At 41.5% G+C, this 25,469-nt stretch overlaps 1 protein-coding gene across 1 annotated transcript in view; it reads left to right on the forward strand.

Moving 5' to 3' along the window:
- Positions 1–9,695: 9,695 nt before the first annotated feature.
- Positions 9,696–25,469, forward strand: part of KLHL29 (kelch like family member 29) — a 259,548-nt gene continuing 243,774 nt past the window's right edge. Inside the window, 3 exon segments of the mRNA XM_086623548.1 lie at positions 9,696–9,711; positions 9,714–9,917; positions 9,920–9,954. Coding sequence (XP_086479674.1) covers positions 9,696–9,711; positions 9,714–9,917; positions 9,920–9,954 — 255 coding nt within the window.

The raw sequence follows: 25,469 nt of genomic DNA on the forward strand, positions 1-25,469 counted from the left end.
CCGGGTGTGCTAGAAGTCCAATATTTCCAGCCAAGAAAAGGGGTGCAGGGTACTGATGTACTGATACTAATGGTACTGGTGCCACGAAGAAAGCAAACAACTTGTGGAAATATGCAGAGAAACTCCCCTCTCCAGGCCCTTTATGACCTCCAAAATTGTGACAAGAATATAAGTAGCTCCTTAAATGAAGAGCAAGGTAGCTTTTGAGGATATGTGAATGGAGGTTAGTGACAGTCCCACATTTAGGGTGACAGAAATTGGAAAAACGGTAGTTATTCCCCTTGGTGTAGATCTCTCTCTCTCTCTCTCTCTTTCTCTGTCAGGGATCTTGCATAGTCTTTGGAAATTCAGTTTCTTATTGCAGGATTGGGATAACTGCACTTTCCTATCTCAGTGTGAAGCGAATCATGTTAAAACTTGCAATGTTTTTGGATGCATGTTGATATGGACTGTGCTAGTCTAATGTTCAGTAGATTTAATGTTTCTTCAGTTTTTTTCTGATGCATTTTCGAATCATAGAATCATAGAATGGTTTGGGTTGAAAGGGACTTTAAAGATCATCTAGTTCCAACCTCTCTGCCACAGGCAGGTACACCTTCCTCTAGATCAGGTTGCCCAAAGCCTCATCCAACCTGGCCTTGGATACCTCCAGGGATGGGGCAGCCACAACTTCTCTGGACAACCTGTTCCAGTGTTTTATCACTGTCATTTTAAAAACTTTCTTCCTTATATCCAATCTAAATCTCCCCTCTTTCAGTTTAAAGCCATTGCCCCTTGTCTTATCACTACATGCCCTTGTAAGAATTCCCTCTCCAGCTTTCCTGTAGGCCCCCTTTAGGTACTGGAAGGTTGCTCAAAGATCTCCCCGGATCCTTCTCTTCTCCAGGCTCAACAGCCCCAACTCTCTCAGCCTGTCTTCAGAGAGAGGAGCTCCAGCCCTCGCATCATCTTCGTGGCCCTCCTCTGGACTCGCTCCAACAGCTCCATGTCCTTCTTTTGTTGGAGACCTCAGAGCTGAACACAGCACTGCAGGTGGGGTCTGATGAGAGCAGAGGGGCAGAATCACCTCCCTCGACCTGCTGGCCATGCTTCTTTTGATGCAGCCCAGGATACAGTTGGCTTTCTGGGCCAAGACTTAGATTTGCATCTAATAAGCTCTTTTTATACACCAAATACTTAGTAATCGTTTCATGCTATAAGTATACTTGTGGTCTTGATTTGGGGGAGTGATATATGTCTCCTTTTAACAAAACTGTGTGGACAGAGGACATCAGTCCTGGAAGAGAAAATTTACTACTTTCTCTGGTGCTAGCTGAAGCTTTTAAATGTGAACAATGACAGGGGTGGGATGACCCAAAAATATCCTCTAAGAGCAAAATTCAAAGTAGAGTTTCTTTATTATACAGTTTTGCAGCAGTATGGGTGATCCAGAGAGCTTATGCTGTAAAGTAGGCTGCATTTAACCCTTTCCTTGGCAGAGAACTTTCTCCTCTAATAGTTTTGACTGATTGATCAGTCTTCCCCAAGGACTAGAAAATTGAGAACGGCAGTAAATCAAAGGAAACTTCTCCTGCCTTGTCCAAATGTAATTTGAAGACCTAGTCCCCTCCTTCTTCCCCCCACAAGAAACCAGCCCCAAAAGAGCCAAGATCCTGTAATTAAATTTTGTGAGATTTAATTTGTGACATTTGGCAACACTGACAGTAGCTTATTCTACATTTCTGCTTTATTAACTATGAAGTCTTAGGCGAGATTAGGTATGTCAGGTGCTGGCAACCACTTAATGCGTTTGGAGAAGATGGCCCATTTCCCCGGAAGAAATCTAGTCATGTCCCTGTCTTCCCTCCTCCGCCTCTCCCTGATGGGCATCTTTGGACTCTGGCCACCGGTTGACGTTCAGCCAGCCCTTGTGCCAGGAGTCGGGGTGCTGGTCATTGACTCTGCGAGTGAATCTTCTGCAAAAACTCTCCACGAACTGGCCTTTAACGGAGCAGCTTTTGGCATTTGGTTTTCTTTTGTTTGCTTTTCATGCTAATGAGATAATTTAATTAGGGAAGTCAATGTTTTGGGCAGTGTTTTGCAAGCAGGAGTGTTACAGAGGAACGTTGTGTTTTTCTCTCTTGTCATTTTTAACAAGGCTGGGTTCCAGACAGTGCCAGATACCTGGGACCCCGTAGAGACATCTGAGAAAATTATTATGCCTTTGTTTAAAGTTCTGGTGAATTTTCATTTAGAAAACTGCTGCATAAAATTCCAGTTGTGTTGCTGCAGAAGGACCTTGGAAAGCCCAAGAATCTGCAGCAAATGGCAGCTACACTTGATTTTTGGGAATGGAGGGTGGTGAAGGTTGAATTCTGCTCTGAGCTTTTGGGGTGTTTGCCACAAGACAAGGAGGAGAACCAGATCAAGTGGGAGAGCTTTCAGATAAAAGCCTGAAGAGAGCAATGGAGTTAGGCATTTTCTCCAGATACATATCCCAAACCAGTATCGTTTGACATATTTTCTGTCAATTTATAATTGACAATAAGTACATCTGCAGATATGGATGAAGGGCTTTCGAAATAGTCCAGAACAATTGGATGATGGAGGCTCCCCCGGAAAGGAACCCCTGTGCCTGATGTGAACCTCGTAACTTTGTGTGTGTCCAAATTTGGCATGCAGCAGGGTTCAGGGTGGGACTGGTTGTCACCTTCTGTTCCAGCAGTGTGAGCAGCAGGACTACGGACGCCTCCAGACCTCTGTGAATTTTTCTTGCCCTACCAATGCTCACGATCAGTGAATTGCAGGATGTGTTATCTGCTCCACTCAGATTGTAAAGGAATTAGCATTTGAAAGCAAATGACGAAATATAGGAAATGATCATAGCAAAGATAAATTTCCAAGAAACTTAGTATAAAACATACACATACAGTTATTTTAGTAACCCCTTATTTAGGAAGATCGTATTCTCCCAACTTGGAGAGAAAGAAACCAGACTGGTAAGGTATGGTTTCACTCTCATTGTGGCTGTTTTGTTGTTTTTTTTTTTTTCAGTTGGATAGTCTGTTTTATCTTTTTACTTACCTAAAGAGAAGATTTCCATATTCATCTTAAGTACTCAGAAATAATGTGTGCACACACTTTTCCACAGTAATTCAAGACAAAGAAACAAAAGTCTTATTTGTACTTGTTGCATGGTGAAGTCTACCCTGAGAAGACACTGTTGTGTTGCTGCTCTGATTTCATTTTTTTTTATACGTCCCAAAGCATTGCCTTCTCCAGCATATATTTGGAAAATTAAATCCTATATAATCTCTTAAATCTACTGCTCCTTTATCACTTACAAGGTTAGGATTTCGGCTTTTCTTCTTTTTTTTTTTTTTTTTAAGATCTGATTGTAGCAAAGCAGCTCAAGTCTCTCTGCCTTGTCTTGGATTTTACAAGAGCTTTACAACTGTTTACAAGACTAAATCAGGGGTTTACAAAAGTAGACCTTGCTTGATAATAAAGTTGTTTTCTTGCCCCTCAAATATTTCTGGGTCTTATCTTTCTGCACAGCTGCTTGTAGTTCAGCTTTACAGAATCTGTTGATTGGATTCCTACTGCCATCGTCTAACAAAGAAGTCTTTCAGTGAAGTCACCCAAATGGAAAAAAAGAAGTTAAGTAAAATTGTGAAAATGGATTAGTCAGATCCATGTAGGCTTATAACAGTGATTCCATATGTGTCTAAGAAAGTCTTTGCAGGTTATAAATAATGTTAAGCTCAAATAAAACATTTTGTTTGTCACACTTCTAAAGTGAAGAGTAGCTCCTGAAGCTGCCAGGTATGCGAGCACCTATTTTATTTGTAAAATTTTCTTAAGACACGTTTACATGTGTGTAATATGTGTGCATGTGTGACCTTCCTATTGAGTTATATCCAAAATTTATGGTAACATTGATATATTTCAGTTGGTTTGGTGCTCTATGCATAAATTATGTCTTCAGTCCTGTGCCTCAGGAAGAGGTTGTTGTGTCGGTATGCTCTGATAAAACTGTAACATTTTCCCTGCAGCATATATTTGAAATCATTCACGCTTAGGTACTTAGACATCTTCTTATCAGTTACAGTTCTTCATGCTAGATCTGATTACAGCAAATCCTCTCTTCTTCCTCATCTTTTTTTGTGTGTGGATCTCATAAAATACTTATGCTTTACATGCACTTAACTGCTTTTGAAGCTCTCTAATAGGCTATTTTATCTGTGCTTCCATTTATCCAGTCTGAAAACACGTAAGGCTACTTAGCTGCTGATTTTAATGTTTCAGACTCTTTCTTTCTTCCTTTCTTCCATTTCCCTAATGACCGCGTATCTACCTCTGTTGCTCTGTCTCCCAACCTCTCTTGCCTATCATATTTCTCTAATGTTATTATTTAAAAGGTAAATTTAGAAACAAATGCTTACCCAGGAAAAATTTAAATTAAAAGGTTGACCTTTATTTTTGAAGTCACTTAATGAAGTTGACTAATAGTCTAAGAAATCTGATTCTCTGGCTTCAGACTGCTGAAAGCCTGTTTTTCCTTATATTTATATCTGTGAGGACAGGCGTTTTAAGGAGACCTTGACTAGATGAGCGTGGAGAGCAGAGAAAAAGCTGCTCTAAGGCTCGAGCCGGACTGTCGTTTAGAGGAACATGAACAGGGAACATTTTTTCTGCAGAACAGTGAGTGCTTTGGGCTTGGGGGAAGAAGGGCTGTGTTTAAATGTATCAAGCATAAATGAAATGTTAATCACTTAAGTTAATAATCTGCAGCAGTGATCTGTTTGAACCTGGTAAGAGGCCTGTAGTTAGCACGCTGTTATCTCAAATGCCTCTGGTCTTTTTCTTGCCTCTGTGTATGTGCGTGGAAGCTGTGGAAACAAGGAACAAATGAGCTCACATAAGAGAGGTGGTGAAAACTGAGTACCAGGAGGAAGGTGGTTTTAAACTTAAGAAGGTAGGAGGATTTCCAAATGGCCAAAGTGTTTTGGGTAAATTTGGAGGCTGGATGTAGTCATCTGTGTAGGTGCCCCACGTTTAATCCCAAAGACACTCACATTTGCAGAAAAACTTTTCTCAAATTTTATTGTTGAGCAAGCTGTTTATATTAAACATTTCTAAAACTCCTGATTGTAGAAAAAGTTATTTTCTCTTGCGGGGGTACTCTCACATTGTACTTTCCCTCGAGAGTGATAGATTTAAAGTGGTTTCTTTTATGGTCTTTCTCACCTGCTACATTGCATATTTTGGCCTTGGAGGGCTAGAGAGATGCCCGTCACATTCCTCAGAAGGGGATTCAGTTTTATTTCATTAGTCCGTTACTCTTCCCTGTTCTACTCTCCCAAGTCCATCTTGCTGTTGAAGTAATTATGAAAGGAAAGAATCGGGTGCATGTATATCCTCACACCTGGCTCCAGAGCACTTTGCATAACCCTTCTCTGAAACCCACAGGGCTGTCTATGTTTTGGCATGATTTTTGCAACACATACACAGTGATGAAGTCTTTGGGGACTGAGATAGGCATTTTGTTTGCTTTGCCATATCGCTGAATCTCGTTTCAGATTTGTCGTGTGGGTTTTTATTTCCTCTGGATGCTCTGTCTTCTTCTTTAGCTTATAGCCTTTTCCACTGCTTTCCCTTAATACCAATTTGATCTCCTTTTGCTTTGAATTTATCCGTTCATCCAGTAACAACTATGGGTTTCTCTCTGTTCTCTTCTCTCTCTTTAGTAGGTGGGTTTTTTTCCTTCTAAGAGAGTTTTGTTCCTTTTGGCTGCACAATAAATCCTTTGATTCTATGTGAAAAACAGGAACACACGTTCCTTTCTAGTCAAGATTAAAGACACCCGGCTACTCCAGTGATTATGCCTTGAGTAGAGAGTGGGGGAAGTCCTGTCTCATTGACTTTACCACCTTCATGAGATAGTATGTCAGCTGAATTAGCTGTACAGCGTGATTTTCAGCAGTAACAGCATACAGTGTGCCTCCTCATGGACTTCTGTTCCGAGATACCCAAATCGTACGCCCTTTCTGTTGCCAGCTATGTCTACATTGCTGTTGTATGGCTCTGACGTAGGGGCAGACGTACCTCAGATAGCTTTAAGCTTATCTGCTCAAGAACTGACTTCTAGACATGGGAGCGGGGAGCTTTGTGCTAGCTGAAAAATCGGACCCCAAACTGAGGTTGATAGATCTATAATTAGCCAAGGCTTAGATGGGGTGGTGACTTCAGTGTGGACCGCACTGGGAGTTAGTTCCTCAAGTCTGAAAAAAGAGGTAAAAAACCTCCTTTCTCTTTCTTAGTGGCTGTTTAGGGGGACCTAAAGCTATTTAAGAGAAAAACGTGCATATGAATGTTGAGGAAAACTTCCCTTAAAAAAAGAAAACATGGGAATTAATTACACTATTGATACTGGTATATGTAGTATTAGGTATTAATCTTTCTCCTTCTCCCCGTCTCCTCAACAGAAAGGGCGGTTTGTTTAATCAAAAAGGATCCATGTGTGGAAAATTTTAGCCTAAAATTGGGTATTTTGGAACCGGGAACGACTGAGTTAGAACGAAAATGCTCATGATGTCTTTGAATACAGTGACTGCTGTCCTCCTCACTGTTGGTGTGTGGTTTCTGCTGGCCTCCGTCGCTGCCCGTTTCTCAAGATGGTTTATGCTGCCCTGTGTCAAGTTCTGTGCCGAGGAATGTGATGATTATGCTTGGCTCGGGACAACGCTTTGTTGGAGAAGTTTTTCTTATGAGTACAAAATATGTTGAAAGCATTATTGTTATGATTATGATCCTTGACATAAATAGTCTAGACGAAGCATAAACTCTGGATCCAAAAATATATTTAAAAATTAGCTAGCCTGTTCACAAACCATTTCTTACCTCACCCAGCAGCTATTTATGAGAACATTTTATATTGTTTCTAATTTTAAACAATTAATAGCAAGCACTAGCAGTTGAATACTCATTTATTAGATTGTTATCCCCTCCGGTTTTTCTGCACATCTCGTTGCTGTCTAATATCTTTGTACCCCAGCCAAAAATGACGTGGTGAAACAAGCGCAGTATATTTAATGCGATGCACAGGAAAAAAAAAAAGTGACGTTCAGCCTTGGCTTTTAAATTTATTGGAAATACCATGAAATACAGTAGCTGGACAAAAAAGTGAATTTGCTGGTGAAGAGAGTGCTGGGTTTTAAGTAAACTTCTTAATGCGTGGCTTAGTCACAGGCTTTTTTCCTGCTTGTTATTGACGTAATTGCCTGTCAGTCTCATCTGATAGTAGAATTGCTGGGGGCATGGTGTCTTGGATCGTGTGGCAAAAACTGCTAGCTATTGACTTATGTGCATGTGTGCCTCTGCTCTCCGCTGAATTAAATGTCAGATATACTCAAGTGCGTGGGTGGGTGGGGGATATGTGATTGGTTCTCTCTGGTTGCCTTGTCAAGAAGTACACTAATACAGCTAATGGAGATCCTTGAGCTCGGAAGGAGAAGGGCATTCACTTGACAGCCACCATCCAAACAGTCAAAAAAGATAGCTTTGTACCGTGGTGGAGACCAAAGGCAAGGATAATAAAGGATATTCGAAATTGTAGCTTGCAGTTTAGTCTCCCTTTTTGATTGGCTTTGCAAAAGGGAGGGGTTTATACCTGTGGAATTTCTAACCTTTAAAGACACTATCTTTAGGTACTGATTTTATTCTGAGATGGTTGCCACTAGAGGAAAAACTTGCTTTCTTCAACTCTACTAAGACAAAAAGTTTCTGTTTTCACTACGGAGTCCTTCACAGCACTCGTGTCTCTGATTTTGCTGTGTTTAGTGTATAGCTGTCATTGCCACGTGGTTCTCTAGAAAATATGAAGTGAGATTTCTGAATTAAGTATCAGATGGCCACAAAAATACAAGAAAGAAGAATCTAAGTAAGTATCAAGTGAATCATCACCCTGAAATCATCAAGTTCAAATCTTGCATCAAATCCTACTGAAGAAAAAAATAGCTGGCTCTGTGGGATTAAAAAGGAATGCTAATTTTGTGGTCCACATCTACAACACTACTGTGTGGTCCCCAATATACGCTCTCGCTGGAGGAGCTCGCTCCTGCAGAGCGGCAGCATAGCCATCAAAAATGCAGCTTATTGGGAGATTTGGTTCAGCCTTTTCTTGAAGATAATGCTTGTGGGAGGGAATTTTGTGGGGTTTTTAATACACATTTATATTATGGAATTTTTAAACTGAGGAAGGGTTTTCTTCATCTCAAGCTAGTAGCTCTCTGGTGAATCAGGTGAACCTTTAATTATTTAGTCATAGTGGTCGAGTTTTTTGCCTTTTTTGTTTAATTTCTACTAAGTGAATACCTAACAGTGCAAGGCGCACTGTTTTATACCACTTCTAAGTTATGTATATCTTAATTAGTTTCTTATCTTTATGTTTCTGGGAGAGTTTGTTTCCAGCTCTCTCCTCAGCCATTATAAGCAGATGTTTTTCCTGTCCATTTTTATATCTAAGAATTTGTGAAAGAAAAATTGCTTCAGCTGACCTGATGTTATTATTACAAAGAACTTAGTGGATCGTGTGATGCAAATAAATAAATCAGATGCTGAAGTGACCTGGATACTCATTATTTATTTATGAGAGTAAACATATTAGCATTTATTTATATTGTTCTTCAATTCCAAATGCTGTAAACTTTCACTTACTCTGAATTGTGCTGGGAAAATAGCATTATTGCCACCACTCTGCAGGTTAGGAGACCTTGGCAGGAAGACTTCAGTAACTGCTCTAGGCTACGTAACATATAATTATCAGAACTAGGATTAGATGTTGGGAGTCTCAACTCCCAGCGTTGTGTTCAGACATCTCGCTCCTGGCAGATAAATCTATGGATAACAAAGACTGAGGAGGTAAGTAATGATAAGGACGGGATGATCGTACAGAGTGAATTGGTCATTTGATCATCTTAGGTATATTAAGTGTTTTAAAGTCTAGCCAGAAGCATGGGAGGAGACAGGACATGTTGGCCTGCCCTGGAGAGCAGCCATGCTGAGGAAAGCTCAGGCATCACAGGATGAGCATTCCTGTAGGAGCTTCCAGTGAGAAGGTCTAGCAAAAAGGAGGGGGAGCAGCCTGCGTAAGCATATTTGGCTTTGACAATAGAGATGTAATGGATAGATCTAGCAGGTGGATTTCCTCCCTGTGATCTTTAGGATTAATATTTGGTCACGCATCGGGTGTAGAAAAGAGCTACAGAAATGATGTGAAGGCTACTGAGAAAACGACAAGACAGAGCTGTTGGAAACATTTTCCTGCTATCAGAAGATCTGAATGATGATTTTCTTCTAACTTGGCTTTTCATGATTGTGTGCTGTTGCTTGTCATTCTGCTGGAGAGTTTGGGCAGATGGTGTCAGGCCTGAGGTCTTGGTCTCTCTACCTCATGCTTGTAGTTGTCCAAACTCTCTCATTTGTGTTCCAGATTAACATTTACTACACCACCACTCCTCTTCCTCCTGACGTTTAGCTGGGAAAAGGAGAGAAACAATGCTCTCGGTAAAGCAGAGGAGACATGGCAGGGAGTTGCCCTGATGATTACAGAGTACAATCAGTGTTTTGGGACCTTATTCCTAACACCTCTTTGGTTTAAAATCCTTCAGGCAAGCTCCCAAGTTCCCTTTGAGAAGAAGCTGCCCTCCATCGAGATGTCACGGCACCACAGCCGTTTGAAAGAGATTATCGGGCTGGGTGGGATCGCCGGGACTGGAGCTCCAACGGCAATCACGTCAGCAGCACCAACTGCAGCAGCGCCGCGAGTGCCAACAGCAACAACCGCCCCGGGCTGCTGCCACTGCCCATCGTCCCCTCCCGGCTCCCCACCCCGGCCACCGCTGCTTGCACCACCGTCAACAGCGATGTGATCACGAGCCGGTGGCCAACTCGTCTCCAGCTTCAACTACCAAAGTAAGATGTTAGTTTTTTTCTGGGGTTGTTGTGTTGAAGGGATGTTAGAGATGGAGCCTCATCTGTCCCTTTACGAAATCTGTGTTCATGGTATAGCCAAGAGGAGGAAGAAAACTTCTACGGGAAGTGTACGTCTTTTTTTATTCTTTTGTGTGTTGTGCACATACTAGATTAGGTCTTTCTTGCTCCAAGACTGAGGGTTTCCATGGTCCTGAGAGGCCCAAGCAGAGCAAATACTTCTTTCCTTTCAGCACTGCCTACATTTGGGCTTTCTGTTGCTTTCCCTGGAATGTGTGGTTCCCACTTTTGCTTTTGGGAATGCCCTTCTTGTCTGTTGACCAGCACAGAGCTGTGGTTGGCAACAAGTGGATGAGGTTTTCATCCAGAGGGAGTGGAAAGTGCCAAGGGCATATTTTTGGCTGAACGGTGTTTTTTCTTCTCTTTAGTTGGGTACTTTGCTGCAAGGTTTTCAAAGCTTCGTTCTTAGCGCAGACAGGAGTGTAACAGTGGGGCTGCTATAACCAGGCTCTCTCATTTGTGCAGAAAATGCACACTACGCAGTAAGAACATGTTCAGTGGCAAAGAATTGAAATCAGTAGTAAACCATTGGGCTTTTTTGTTCTAATATATAATGGAGAAAAGAGGTGGCGACTTTCTTTTTTTTTTTTTTTTTTTTTAGCATTTAGCTCTTTTAAATCTGCAAAGTACAAGTTGTTATTCCAGTAGAAAGTTAGGGTTTCTTTCTGCATGCAAATTCAGGTAGAACAGCTGGGAATAAAAAACCCTGGCAAATTGTAAAGGTGACCACAGCGTTAGCAAAGTGAGCCAGACGCACTGCTGGTTTTCTTTTTATGATATTGTAACATTTCTTTCAACTTGGTTTCATTTTAATAACTGCAAGTGCCAAATACAGCAGACGCAGACAGAGGGAAAGGGAGACAATAAAGTTATTTAAAGTAAGCCAAGAGCAAGCTGAAATTTTACTGCAGTACCATTATTATATTGATTTTTTTCACGCAGTAGAAAAACAAGGTCAATGCTGCAGAAGGAAACATGAGGCCGAAGTTTACAGTGTGATTGGTTTTAAAAATTTTCCATGGCATCTTCAAATTACTTTCATTTGAAAGAAGCCAATCGGATTCTGATCAAAACGTATTTAGAGTTCTCCAGATGCTATCCACAGATAGATGCATTTCAATCATGCTTTGTCTGGAGAAGATTGAGGCAATTTTGGAGCCAAAGCAGGTCGTTTCATTTATCATGACCTTTGTTCCTGGGTCTACTTAGAGTCCAACGATTGTCTGGAGCTGATCAGCCTTTCTCCCAGATGTTCAAAACCATTTTGAAGCGTAGCAGTGCTGGTAAACCATGTGTTTATTGGGGAGAGGAGGCAGGAACAGCAAGTTAAATGCCTTTTGATCATATGCTCAATGTGAACTGTCTTCTAAATTACCTTATTAGACAATTTTCTGATGACTTTCATTAGTAAGAATGTTTTGGCATGAATAGATCAAAAGCAATAAATAGACAAGAATGGAGGTAACATGGGACAGTTTTTTATTCTGAGAACTGTTAATCAGCTGTGTAATCTCCCATAAAATAAATGTGTAAAAATGTCTACAGTCTTTGCCCCAGCCACTTCTGCTGAGAATCAGCTAAACAGCTCTAAAACTTCAAAATTGCATGTAAGAAAGAGGAAAAAAAACTTTGGAAAAAGTGAAGTAGATAGGAGAAACAGAGATGTAAGGGTATGGTGCCTAGCAAGCTCTCAACTAATGATGTGGAACGGTGTCAGAAAAAAACATCAGGTGCTCATACATACTCATGTTCACCCTGCCTGACTCTGTCTCTCTCCTTCACACACAGCAGATTTACACTTGTGGTTAGCGATGTAACCAGCCAGGGCCTTTCCTTGTAGAATCCAGCTAATGGTTAAGCATAAAAAATTAAATTGCTATAATGAGGAAATCACAAGTCAGAAGAATAACACGGCTGCTTGGTTTATTTTAAAAAACAAGAATGTGCCGAGTTGTCTTGAGCTGTGGAGAGTTCACAGTCTATCCTCTGCTGCCTTTTTGTGAGCGTGTTTACGGGTACCAGCTCATGGGGGACAAGTGTTATCTTAAGCTGAATTTCTTAGTTCTATTGCGTAGTCAGGAGCGGGATATTGATTGCTTAGCTGCCCTTCTGCGGCCTGAACCTTCCCCAACATAATGGCAGATGTCTTTAAACGCAGTGGCAAGGGGGTGCCCCACACAAGAGGTGACACGGTGAATAAAGTAGTATCGTGGCGTTATGGAGCGAGAAGTTTGAAAACCTGGTTCTCCTTGTCTCGCTGTCCATGGATACAGGTACAGCCAGCAATGTCCCTCCAGGCTGAGGACAGAAAGGACTCTCTGTGTCATCCTGTTACCAGTTCAAAGAATAGAGGCCAACTTGTCCATCTCCCTTCATTTTGGGTTCCTACTAATTAATTATCCTCTGAGTTAAAATTTGTTTATTTTTTTTTTATAAACCATTTAGTCTGTATTCAAACTTTTGGTCCTTGATTCCTCTAATTTCCTGCTATTTACTAGTTTTAGTAGCCTTCAATAACTGTATCTTTTGCATCCTCTCCGTTCTTCGTTTGCCTTTGAAAATATGGGTACCAAAACCATGTGAATCCTTTCAGTATCAGAGTCACCATTCCCTTCCATGACGGTAAAACTACTCCCTTACTCCTTTCCTACATCTGCACAGCTAATAATCGCACCAGACTTTTTGCCAAAGTGCTGAGTCAGTAGTTATTAAAAATACATATTTACATGCCATCATTGTCCATTAAGTGTTATCAGAGTCATAATCTTGTCAAAGACTGAAATGAAGTCTTTTTGACAAGATCTATTTTCTGGATACCTGTAGTGGCAGACATCAGTCATATCCCTGTCCTTCGACTCCCGATTAACTGAATCCTAAAGTGACAAATTCGAAATGGAGGAAGAATCATAGAATGGTTTGGGTTGGAAGGGACCTCAAAGATCATCTAGTTCCAACCCCCCTGCCATGGGCAGGGAAACCCTCCACTACACCAGGTTCCTCAAAGCCTCATCCAACCTGGCCTTGAACACTTCCAGGGATGGGGCATCTACAGCTTCTTTGGGCAACCTGTGCCAATGCCTCACCATCCTCAGAGTGAAAAATTTCTTCCTTTTACTTAATCTAAATCTGCCCTCTTTCAGTTTAAAGCCATTGCCCCTTGTCTTATCACTACATGCCCTTGCAAAAAGTCCCTCTCCAGCTTTCCTGCAGGTCCCTTTTAGGTACTGGGAGGCTGCTCAAAGGTCCCCCTGGAGCCTTCTCTCTCCAGGCTGAACTGCCCCAACTCTCTCAGCCTGTTTTCATAGGAGAGGCCTCCACTTGGACATTGAACCATTGACCACAACTCTTTGAGTGCAACCACTTCTTTTCTCTCTGACATGTAACTAGACAGCGAAACTTGCTGTGTTGGTGATGGGATTGGTGAGGGAATTCATAGATAAATGGTTTAAGGACCACGAGACTATCTAATCTGGCTGAACCATTTGGTCTTGAAATTATTATGTAAATGTATGTAAGATTAAAGACTTCACCCCGAGTTATGTGATATGAACAGAAAAAGCATTGGAAGGGAGCGAAAAAAATGATTGAATTAACTGTTGGAGAGAGGTGAAACCATTTTTAGAAGGAAGCTTGAGATATATAACACCAACTAGGAGGGGGTTGGGTTTGGTCTGTGTTTTTATGCCTCTGGAAGAGCTTTTTACATCTTTCTGTGGAGGGCTTTAGAAGGATTTTATTACTAATTATTAATGTGTAGGAGAACTTTAGAACTAATTATACTTTGCAGACCTTTGAAATTTATTCTCAAAGCATACCTGTAACCTTCTTACCACAGATGCTTTGGTACAAATCACACTTAGAGGATCTGCCACATTTAAGTGGTTACGGATGTTTGTCTGAGTTATTTAAACAAAAAAGCTGTATTTTCCTGAGCTTTATTTTTTGCTGAACAAAATGACGATCATACTTTACACTGCTGTAACCCATTTCATCAGAAGGTGCCAGAAGACATCAGAAAAACTATTTAATCCCCAACAGCCTATAAGAAATAGTTTAATGTTGCACTCCCAGTGTACCAACAGGGAAACTGAGGCAGTTGGAAACAGCGATCATTGTTTTTTCTGCTCATTCTGTTCCATTGTGAGCAAAGTTCCAGCTCTTTTACTCAATTTGGCTTTCCTACCTTGTGCTATACCCAGAGTGTTGATCCGCAGACCAGCATCGAGTCAGCGCAGTTTGAAGGGATGAGTCCTTTTCTGGAGATACTTCCTGAACCCCTTGAACGCCTGAAGTAGTCAATAGGAGAGTGCAATTCCTGCCATTAAACTGCTGCGTTGGGATCAATTTGTCACGCTCTGGGCCCAGTCATGTATGATGATTTGAGCTCAGATTTGGGTTTGTCTGTGTGCGTTGGGTTTGGTTTTTTTTTTTTCTGCAGTGAGGTTATTTTTTGGTCGAAGGAAGCTATCAAAGAAATCCATATAAGTCTGCAGCACTACTTAAGATATTGGCAACAAAACAGTCTAAAATTCATTTAAGGATGCTGCACACCATTCCAGCTATGTTTTCTGTTCATCTCAGCAGCACCTTCATTCTTTGTTGCTTTTCCGAATTACTTTGCGAGTTACTTGTACAATTTTCCTCCGTCAAAGCTCCTGTATCACAGCTTCAATTTAGAAGTGTTGCCATGGACTGTAATTTGAAATTTTATTACCAAGAGATTTTTGGTTATAGAACATTTACTTTTATCATCTCTATATTATTTTTAAATGCCTGAAAAGATTGATACATCAACAGAATCTGTACAACACCAGGCAAGATCTAATTTTTTTTTCAACCTTAATTTAAAAAAACCCTTTGCTTGGAACATAAATTGATTCTTAGCCCCATGCACTTAATGATTTGTTATTCTCAAGGTTAAACCTATGACAAATTTTATCAAAATGGTAGTCTTCAGTTTGGATAAGATTTTCTCTAGTTGAGCTCAGGGATAACTGTATAGTTTAAGTCTCTAACTAGCATAACTGAAATGTGATCCTGGCCTCCTGTACTTACAGTACTCCTGCAGCATTTAAGGCTTGTGTGTTGTTGCTACTGTAGTTTTGATCCCACTGTGGTTAGCCACAGTTATGATGTGGGAGAGAAGACAGAGATGGGTAAAGCATTTGTTAACCTCTCTGGAAAGTCAGGCAAGGATTGGAGGGGAAAAAATCGCCCCCGCTGTCTTTGTCTCTGTGCATCACTGCAACTAAATAGCATTATAAAAATGCATGCGGAGGGAAGAAAATTCATATGTTAAAACAAGTCAGTACAGCTGAGTAATGCATGGTAAAAAGGAATAAAGTGGAACAGCACAGAAGTAAAATGTTATATGCTTCCTTCCTTTAAGGTCCAAAAAAATTTAGATCCCTCAACAGCAGTCTGTCATATGCAGATGATTTTCTGTACGTTGTGGAATTTGTGTTGTCTGTTCTCTTTCTCTCGCTTCTGAGGTGATGCTTTGCTAAGCTGGTATATGGCTTCCACAAATATTTAAAATATTGATTAAGCAGAGGAAGAATAAACACGAATTGTTTTTCAAGTTACGCCTTATGTTGTACATGACTATTACATACAACAAGTTGCTCTGCAACGGTAACTGAAATTTATGTACTCTTTTTATTATAAAACATAAGAGGCTTGCGTAAAGAGAGAGATTATAATATCGGAATGCAACGGTTGCTAGAAAACAGTCAAAACATGCAGTGATGAAGTATATAGGATTTGCTCTTCCAGCTTGTCTCTGTAAAGCTGCTCTTCCACTCCTCTGGGGGTTTTTATTGATAGTTGGCATATTTTTGTCACCATTTCAGATCGTGTCTGTCAATTCTTTGATCTGGACACGATGTAGCAGCCCAAGTGCAATAATGGCAAAAGCTGAGTTAAAGATCCTCCTGATTCTTTGGCAAATTACTGTGATGATAAGTGAGACTTCAGTTGCTGGATGTCAAATAGTGCAACTGATTTTTTTTTTTTCCAGGAGTATATTTTTACCTATGGATAAATTCTTAAAATAGAGTAATGTCCAGTTTCATTGGTAAATGAGATGCAAGCCCGTTCCCACTTATGCAGAGACTTCTGGTAGATATGAAGCTCTAATGAGGGCAGAATATTACATGAATGTATAGGAAATCAGTACAGTGCCCAGAGTATATAACACTCTGGTGTAACACGATGGTTTGTAACAGAGAAGACAAGGACGGGTTTTCCCTGCAACCAAATCACATTCTCCTGCTTCTCTAGGTTTGAAAGTTCAATAAGCTTTGCACAATTTGCCTTTTTAGGGTGACACAATCGTTTAACTGGAGTGCAGCTTCCAGACTGTGCCTCCTATAAGGAGTTTGCAAGCAAGGAAAGACAGCCAAAGTATATGACATTGCAGATGATGTGTCATCGCACCAGCCCAGCCAGGGCGAAACCAGCAGAGTTCACCACAAAAAAATGTCATTATAGTGTCCTTCTTGTATCCCCAAATACTCTGATAGTTGCTTTTGAGGAATGGGTGGAACTTGTACCAGGAATGAGAGGAGGAAACACAGAGATTTGATCATTAACACCCAGGAGACATCTTTTTTGCTTATTACGAATTCAGCAATTACTTCTGCTGAAGTAATAATATTAAGCTACTGTGAAAACATCACAACTATTGGGAGGTAATTGTGCCATCAAGGGACAAGACAGCAAAGTGAGATCAGTGGTGGGTTCCAAAACTGATGTGTGTTCCTTTGAACAACTGGAGAGACGCCTTGGGCAGATTTCATGTCCTCTGTAGAAGTCTATTCTTAATGATCTGTGGCCCTGGAGAGGCCTTAAATTCTGCCGATGATCTGTCACTTCCTCTTATCATCTATTTTAGTGGTTTTTCTCAGGCTTATTTTTACATATTTTTAATAGTGTAGAAATTGGAACATACAAAATGTGGGTTTAGTTTGTCAACTTTTGCAGCTACTTTATTGGATTGAAATTGGTCTGAAAGCCCTGGCTTGTTAATTAATCTGTAAAGTCATAAAAAGCTGCTTGGATTTTTTGACTTGCAATATGTTTATCGTCTGCTGAAAAAGCTAAGAGGTCTGGCCAGTTTCTAGGCCCAGTTCCATTTGAAGATGAAAGGCAGCATTTCTGAAGCACTAATTGACATAGCCAAATACTTACAAGTTCACAAGCATGACAGCTTTGGATAAAGAAAAAGGAGTATTTCTAGGTTTTGGCACTTTGATCAGAAAGTATCTTGACTTCCAAAAGGGATAAATATCAGTAATAGCAGTAACCTAAACAAAATGTGTGTTGGCCAGGATTTAAGTGTTTGCTTCTTTGAAATGATTTAGAGATCTTTTTATTTTCTTATTTATTTCTCATCACTTCTTTGATTTCACATGTTTTAGTTGCAGATTATCCATTAAAAATGCAGCAGAGTATATATGCTTCTGCGTTTCAGGAGGCACGAGTGTTTCATTAGAAAATTTGTCCCAGCCTCCTGTCAGGCTACAAAAGCCTTCCTGAGAGATTCCCGGCCTATGATTTGATGTTGATTACTAGAGGTTTTATTTTCAAGAAGCAGTACTTGAAAAGGAGGGCAGGTTATCCGAGTTGTAGATGCATAATCCTAAGGTTGGTTGCTGTCATTTAGGAACGTATTGCTATTGTCACCGTCAACCTAGCTACAAAAACAATTTTACAAGGAATCACTTGGCGGTTTCCTATTATTTTTGCTGTCAATGCCTAACTTTGCCAGGTAGGCCCTGGAAATTATTTTCAAGAAGCTGATCCTTTCTCAACTAGGTAATTTCTGATTTGGGCGTTGCATGTCAGAGAAATCACTGAGGGAGGGGATGAGTGGATTAAGGTGTATGTTGGGTGCAGAGGTGCCTGATGCAGTTTGTAGAAGGCTGCAAAAGCGGTTGGGTGGGATATCTCCATACCATAATTTTTCTTATAAGTAATAGGGAAACAGTGGTCATTTTTAAAAACACAATTTTAATGCGTATCAGAAGGAAAATAAATTGTTTGCCAAACATATTATTTTCTTGATGGCATTGATTTCCTCAAGTTGCTGATTGATTTTTAGTTTTCAATTTAGAAGTGGCTTGCAAAACAAATGAACCAAATGAATAAAAAGAAAGAAAGAAATAGAAGCAAGCCCAGCTTCACCTCTCCCTGTGATTTCTGTGGGCCTTGAGCTCCTGCATGATACAACAGTTGTCTGTGAAGCTGACAGACATAAAAATAAATTTGGCCCTGGGAGTGATGAACAGTACGTTGAACTCTGCTCTCTGGCTCCTTGTACTGCTGAACATTGCACCTGCGAACGCTGGACACAGGCTGACGCGCTCTGGGCGTACCAGGAAGCTCTGATCAGCCAGAGCTGACACTCCAATTTGACATTAAAGCAGCACCACCGCCCTGTCTACGATCCTGAAAATCCTCTTGAAAAACTGCACAGACCTTTAAGAGAAGCACGAGGATCTTGTGACTTGATGGCACGAAAGGTAGGCAGCCTGGGCTGTTTCGACAGAGGATTGCTCTGTCGATGCCGCAGAAGTAATGCCAGGAGTCAGGTTACATCAGCGATGCTGAACTACCCTCCATCCCGTCTGAACAGTGCACGCGAGGTGCAGATATCTTCTGCATAAATGGAGATACAGTGACTCACTCTCTTGTGAGTGGGCAAAACACAGGCTTATTGTCAATGCCTGCAGGAGTACTGTAGGGGAGAGACCGCGAAAGGAATTCTTCACACTTTTTGCCGACTCCAGCTTCACTCTCTAGAAGCAGCCCTGACAAAGATTTATAATTGACTATTACTTTTCAAAGTAGCATGTAGAAAAGGATAAACTTGAAGGTACCCAGGTTATTTTATTGGGTTGTTTCTTGGAGTTTGAAGCATTACTACATATCCAAGTGTTGGTTAACTGCTGTAACACTCTGTTCTTGGATGAAATGAGCACTTCTCAGCAAACAAAATGCACATTTTAATTAGGTTTGGAGGAACTGATTATTCTGAATTCTCCCAGAAGTCAGTCTGCCTCTTCTGTTTTCAGTTGTTCTCTGCTTCCGTCAAGCTGAAATAGATGTGGTTGTTACCCACTACAATTTAGCATCACCAAACTGGTTCACTTTGGAAAACAAAGCTTGCAGAAGTTCTTCAGAGAAATATATGCCGTCTGTAAAGTGTTTGTGTGTAAAGCGATATGCACTCACTGTATAAATAATGAATAATAACTAGTAATAAATTCTTCATATCATAGCATTATTTCTTACTGTTTATGATCCCAGGTATTTTATGGTAATCCTGAAACAAAGCACTGAGAAGTATGTGAATAATATTTACTACTGCTAAGTTGTTGCACAAACATGTCAAGAAAGAGAAGCTTTTTTGGCTATGTAATTTGAATGTTTAAGATTATATACTGTTTATATTATAATATCATATATAATTAAAGTTATCCTTTTATCCCAAAGGAACATAAAGTGTTATACAAAGTCCATGCATTCAAAACCACTGAAGTAATGCATCAAGGTACATTTGTCAGCCAGTAAATGGAACACTCCCACAGAGCGATGCTGGTCATAATTTGACCACGTGTTCCCCTATAAAACCATATTCTTTTTCAGAAGCACCAGTCGTTGTAAGAGGAGCTGTGTTGTACAAGACTTTGCAGAAGGATCCAGTAGTTCATCTCTGACAAACTCGTAGGGGTACAGGAATTGCTTAGCCAGTGTACAAGAGCCAAGCAGGCATGGCTGGAGGTCATCTTGCCTGAACATGGAAATCACAGAATCATAGAATCACACAATGATTAGGGTTGGAAAGGACCTCAAAGATCATCTAATTCCAACCCACCTGCCATGGGCAGAGAAATCCTCCACTACACCAGGTTGTCCAAAGCCTCATCCTGGCCTTGAACACTTCCAGGGATGGGGCATCCACAACTTCTCTGGACAACCTGTTCCAGTGCCTCACCGTCCTCAGAGTGAAAAATTTCTTCCTTAGATCTAATCAAAATCTGCCCTCTTTCAGTTTAAAGCCATTGCCCCTTGTCCTATCACTACACACCCTTGAAAAAAGTCCCTCTCCAGCTTTCCTGTAGGCCCCCTTCAGGTACTGGAAGGCTGCTAGAAGGTCTCCCCAGAGCCTTCTCTTCTCCAGGCTGAACAGCCCCAACTCTCTCAGTCTGTCTTCATAGCAGAGGTGCTCCAGCCCGCAGATCACCTTCGTGGCCCTCCTCTGGACTCGCTCCAGCAGCTGCATGTCCTTATTGTGTTGGAGACTCCAGAGCTGCATGCAATATTCCAGGTGGGGTCTCACGAGAGCAGAGCAGAGGGGCAGAATCCCCTCCTTCGACCTGCTGGCCATGCTTCGTTGGATGCAGCCCAGGATACGGTTGGCTTTCCAGGCTGCCAGCGCACATTACTGGCTCGTGTTGAGCTTCTTATCCACCAGCACTCCCAAGTCCTTTTCGTCTGGGCTGCTCTCAATCCATTCTCCACCCAGCCTGTACTTGTACTTGGGATTGTCCCGACCCACGTGCAGGACCTTGCACTTGGCCTTGTTGAACTTTATTAGGTTCTCACAGGCCCACCTCTTCAGCCTGTCAAGGTCTCTCTGGATGGCATACCTTTCCTCCAGCGTGTCCACAACACCATACAGCCTTGTGTCATCAAATCCTGAGCAAGTGCAAATGAACAAAAGAGGTGTATGGGAATAGGGAGAATCATAGAATGGTTGAAGTTTGAAGGGACCTCTGGAGGTCATCTGGTCCAAGTCCCCTGCTCAAGCAGGGCCATCTAGAGCCAGTTGCCCTGGGCCATATCCAGATGGGTTTTAAACATCTCCAAGGATGGAGACTCCACAACCTCTCTGGGCAACCTGTTCCAGTACTCAGTCACCCTCTCAGTAAAATAGTGTTTCCTGATGTTCACAGAATCATAGAATCTTTTAGGTTGGAAAAGACCTTTAAGACCATCAGTCCAACCATTAATCTAACACTGCCAAGTCCACCACTAAACCATGTCCCTAAGCACCACATCTACACGGCTTCTAATTATCTCCAGGGATGGTGACTCAACCACTTCTCTGGGCAGCCTGTTCCAATGTGTGACAACCCTTTCAGTGAAGAAATTTTTCCTTATATCCAATCTAAACCTCCGCTGGCGTAACTTGAGGCCATTTCCTCTTGTCCTATCATTTATTACTTGGGAGAAGAGACCAACACCCACTTCGCTACAGCCTCTTTCAGGTAGTCTTCATCAGCTTCATTGCCCTTATTTGGCCACACTCCAGCACCTCAAGGTCTTTCTTGTAGTGAGAGGCCCAAAACTGAACACAGTGTTTGAGGTGCAGCCTCATCAGTGCTGAGCACAGGGGGACAGTCACTTCCCTAGTCCTGCTGGCCACACTATTTCTGATACTGGCCTTCTTGGCCCCCTGGCACACTGCTGGATCGTATTCAGCGGGCTGTTGACCAATACTGCCAGGACCTTTTCCACCAGGCAGCTTTCCAGCCACTTCTCCCCAAGCCTGTGGCGGTGCATGGGGTTATTGTGACCCAAGTGCAGGACCTGACACCTAGCCTTGTTGAACCTCATACAACTGGCCTCAGCCCATCCAGCCAGCCTGTCCAGATCCCTCTGTAGAGCCTTCCTTCCCTCAAGCAGGTCAACACTCCCACCTAACTCGGTGTCATTTGTAGACTTACTGAGGGTGCACTTGATCCCCTTGTCCAGATCATTGATGAAGATACTAAACAGAACTGGCCCCAATACTGAGCCCTGGAGAACACCACTTGTGACTTGATTCATCTTTATGCCTGTCTAATTGGGACAATATAAAGAAGACAGCAAGATTCTTCTCAGAAGTGCCCTGTGAAAAGAGAAGCAGCAATGAACACAAATTGTGGCAAGAGAAATTCTGATTACATATAAGGAAAAAAAAAAAAAAAAGAAAATCTCAATACAGAGTCCAAAACTTGAGCAAAAGCCTAAAACAGTTGCAGAATCTCCACCATTGGAAACACTGCAAGCTCAGCTGGACACAACCAGGAGCACACTGGTCTAGCATCAAAGTTGCCTTGTTTTGAGCAAGAGTGGACCAAGTGATCTGCAGAGATCCCTTCCAACCAAAAGTGTTCTCTCATATGATCCTGACATAGTCCTAGAATTGAATTGCCACTTAAATATACTTCACAAGACAGAGAGTTTGTCAGTTTGCTTTAAAACAGTACCCAGAATCCCCATTGGCCAATAAGTACCAGAACTTTGAATTTATTTTAGATCTTCTGAGCCTAACTCCTATCTTGGCATAGTCATCACAGTTTGTTTTGAACAGCTTGTTTCCTTTAGAATTTCTGTCTCATGCTGGGATGGAGTAAGACTGAATAATTTATCTTCCTTTTCCTCAAAAGCTGAGCAACAGTTTTACCCCATATGGATTTGAGACATTATTATCTTTCTAAGCTTCCATTAATTATCTTTATCATCCCTGCTTTTAAAGGTCTACCATTTATCTTGGCAAGGTTCTTCAAGCTGGATTATAGAGAAAAATTTGAGTGTATTAATTCCATTCTTGGTCATGAAGTTTTAAGCTCCATTTCATAAACATTTTTTCCACTGCTTGCCTTAATTCTTCTGGTAGTTTTCCTGTGACCAAAGTGTCTGATGTGTAGAATTGATGGCTTTTAAGGTTATCATGCACATGCATAATTATCTAAGATGTGTTGCTTTGATTAAGACATACACACGTGTACAGTTTTTGAAGATATGGATCACAGATACTTTGCCACGTGCAAAGCTGCCATTCACCTTGTTTTCTCAGCCTGCTTAGAAATATGAGCTGCTTTACAATAACATTTAGCTCTGGAGCAGTGCAGGATAATGCTATTTCAAGTTTTTTTAGATGTCATCTAAGCTATGGATTTGTACAGCCATTTCAAGTCTTTCAATAGATCCATCTTCATTTCCATCTTCATGTTATGTAGTTTCCTGAGTTTTCCTGTAGGTTGCCATTGTTTCCATCACTGATTGCTTTGCAAAGGAACAGGGCAGCAAGGTTCAGTGTCGGTGCTCTGTAAAGACCGGAGCACGCTCGTCGATGCAATGAACCGAGTGGAGTGAGAGAGGACCCTTTTAAAATAAGCGGAAGTAAAAGAGTAGAGCAAGACACCTATAAATTCATGCAGACAGACCCAAGCTGACTACTTCACTTTGTGTTCCTCCCCTGTTCCCTGTAGGCCACGTTGCTCCTCAGGTTGTGCTGGGTGGTTGTCCTGCACAATAGTTCAGCAGAGCCCTTGGTGGGGGAGAGGCTGAGGGCTGGGTTTGCTCAGCTTGGAGAAGGGAAGGCTGAGTGGAACGTGATTGCTCTCTTCAGTTTTCTAGTGGATGCTTATGGAGAAGACACTGCCAGAATCTTCTAAGGGGTGAACAATGGAAAGACAAAGGGTGGTGCACACAAAAGTGAGCAACAGAAATCCTAGTTAGAAAGAAAGAAAGAAAGAAAGAAAGAAAGAAAGAAAGAAAGAAAGAAAGAAAGAAAGAAAGAAAGAAAGAAAGAAAGAAAGAAAGAAAGAAAGAAAGAAAGAAGGAAAGAGAAAGAAAGAAAGAGAAAGAAAGAAAGAAAGAGAAAGAAAGAAAAGAAAAATTTGCCCGTGTTGCGAGCAGCCAAGCATAGGTGCTCAGAGATGCTGTGGCATACCCTGAACTTATCCAAAACTTGAATGGACAAAGCCCCAAGTAATCCAGTGTAGTGTTAGCCTGCTGTGAGCAGGGGATGTACCTGGTGGCTTTCAAGAGACCCTTCCAACAAATCCAGTCTGGTTATTTTCTGGCAGTGAAAGCCTCCAACCAGCTGTGGAGAGGAGTCTTTGAGAAAAGTCAAACTAGACTCTCTTAAAAGGTCTCCTTCAGAGAACAGAGGGGTGGCATCTGCCATGCAAAGGTAGTTATGGAAGTTACCTTGACCTCGGCAATAAGTCTGCAAAGCCAGTCTTGCTTACCTAGCCATGCGACACGTTGGCGAGGAAGTGGATTTGCTCTGCAGCAAAGACCTTTTGGGTCATTCTTTTGATATGGAGTAAAGAAGGTGGTTCAAAACCAGAGAGAGATAAGGCAATGGCAGCGGTTGTTGAGCAGTGTGCCTTTTTGCATCCAACTCTTTGAACTAGGAAATTAAACGAAAGGTGAGCAATGCTGCAAAGTTTGTGGACCAATGCAGGCTTTTGTTCATTTATCTTTTCACCTTTCTACTTCGCTCTCGACATCTTTGTCCTTCTCCCCTGTTTTCCATCAGACACTTGATATAAACTCTTCTGACACGTCCCACAGTGTATCTGACTGTACTGGAAGCACTGTAGCTTGCTGGCAACTACTGCTGAATCATGGGTAAGAACTGAAACACATTCGGTGCTTACCACAACTATTCTGACCTTCTGTTGTTTTGGCAAATAGAACACCTCTGTGGAAATAAGGCTATCTGGAAAATAAAACTTCAGGAAAAAAAAAACAAAGCAAAACAAAAGCCGGAAGAATAAGGAAGGCAAGCATGAAAATGCATAGAGATTTTAAATTTGGTCAGATACTCTTATTTCTATTTTTTGTGCCTGTTTTCCAGCCAGCTCTGCTCACAGTACAACTGCGTTTGGCTAAGTCTACGCTAGTAGATTAAGCGGTGCCAGGGCACGGGCCCAAGAGCTGGAACTTGACCATCTATACCATTAAATTGTTAGCACAGGCTCTGCCTTGCGTTCGGCCTGGACCAGCTAGCTCAGTCATAAACAATTCCCAGGCATGGCTTGGGGATTAGCAAGGGCCAGCAGCCGTTCCCAATCGGCAGTTTGGATATAGCCACCTTGTTTTGGAGGGTAAAAGTATATAATCCTGTGAATGTGGCCAGGCCGTGTCATTTGGCCTCAGAGCTGTATAACAGGTCCTGGCCCTGTTTAGTTTTCTAGTTACTGGAATGGCTTTGTGTTTGAGGAAAGTGTAATTGGTTTTACTTGACTCTACGGTTTCATACTTGACTGAGTTGTATCTGAACAATAAGGAGCACGAGCAGATCTCCACTTCATCTATTCTTTCAGCCATTATACCTGTGCACTGAGATGGTGTCGTCTGTCCCTGTTGTAAATTGTCACAGCAACTAAAATAGTTTGTGAACCCACTTTCCCATTATGAATAGAAATATATTGTCTAAGGGAGTCTGTAAGTGTATCTTCAAGGGAGCTGTTTCAACTGTTTTTCAGAAGTCTTTGTCATGGTTTTGCACACGGGCCACCAATTGCTGGTGAGTTCGGTTCCTGTATCAGAATGATGAATGTGTCGTGCAGATAATTTTTAACTTTTCTGTTGGATCTGGAAATAAGCGATTATATTAGATACTGGATGGATGTTGGCATACAGCTGGA

The sequence above is a fragment of the Tauraco erythrolophus genome, chromosome 2, assembly GCF_009769465.1.
Source record: "Tauraco erythrolophus isolate bTauEry1 chromosome 2, bTauEry1.pri, whole genome shotgun sequence".
NCBI lineage: Eukaryota > Metazoa > Chordata > Aves > Musophagiformes > Musophagidae > Tauraco > Tauraco erythrolophus.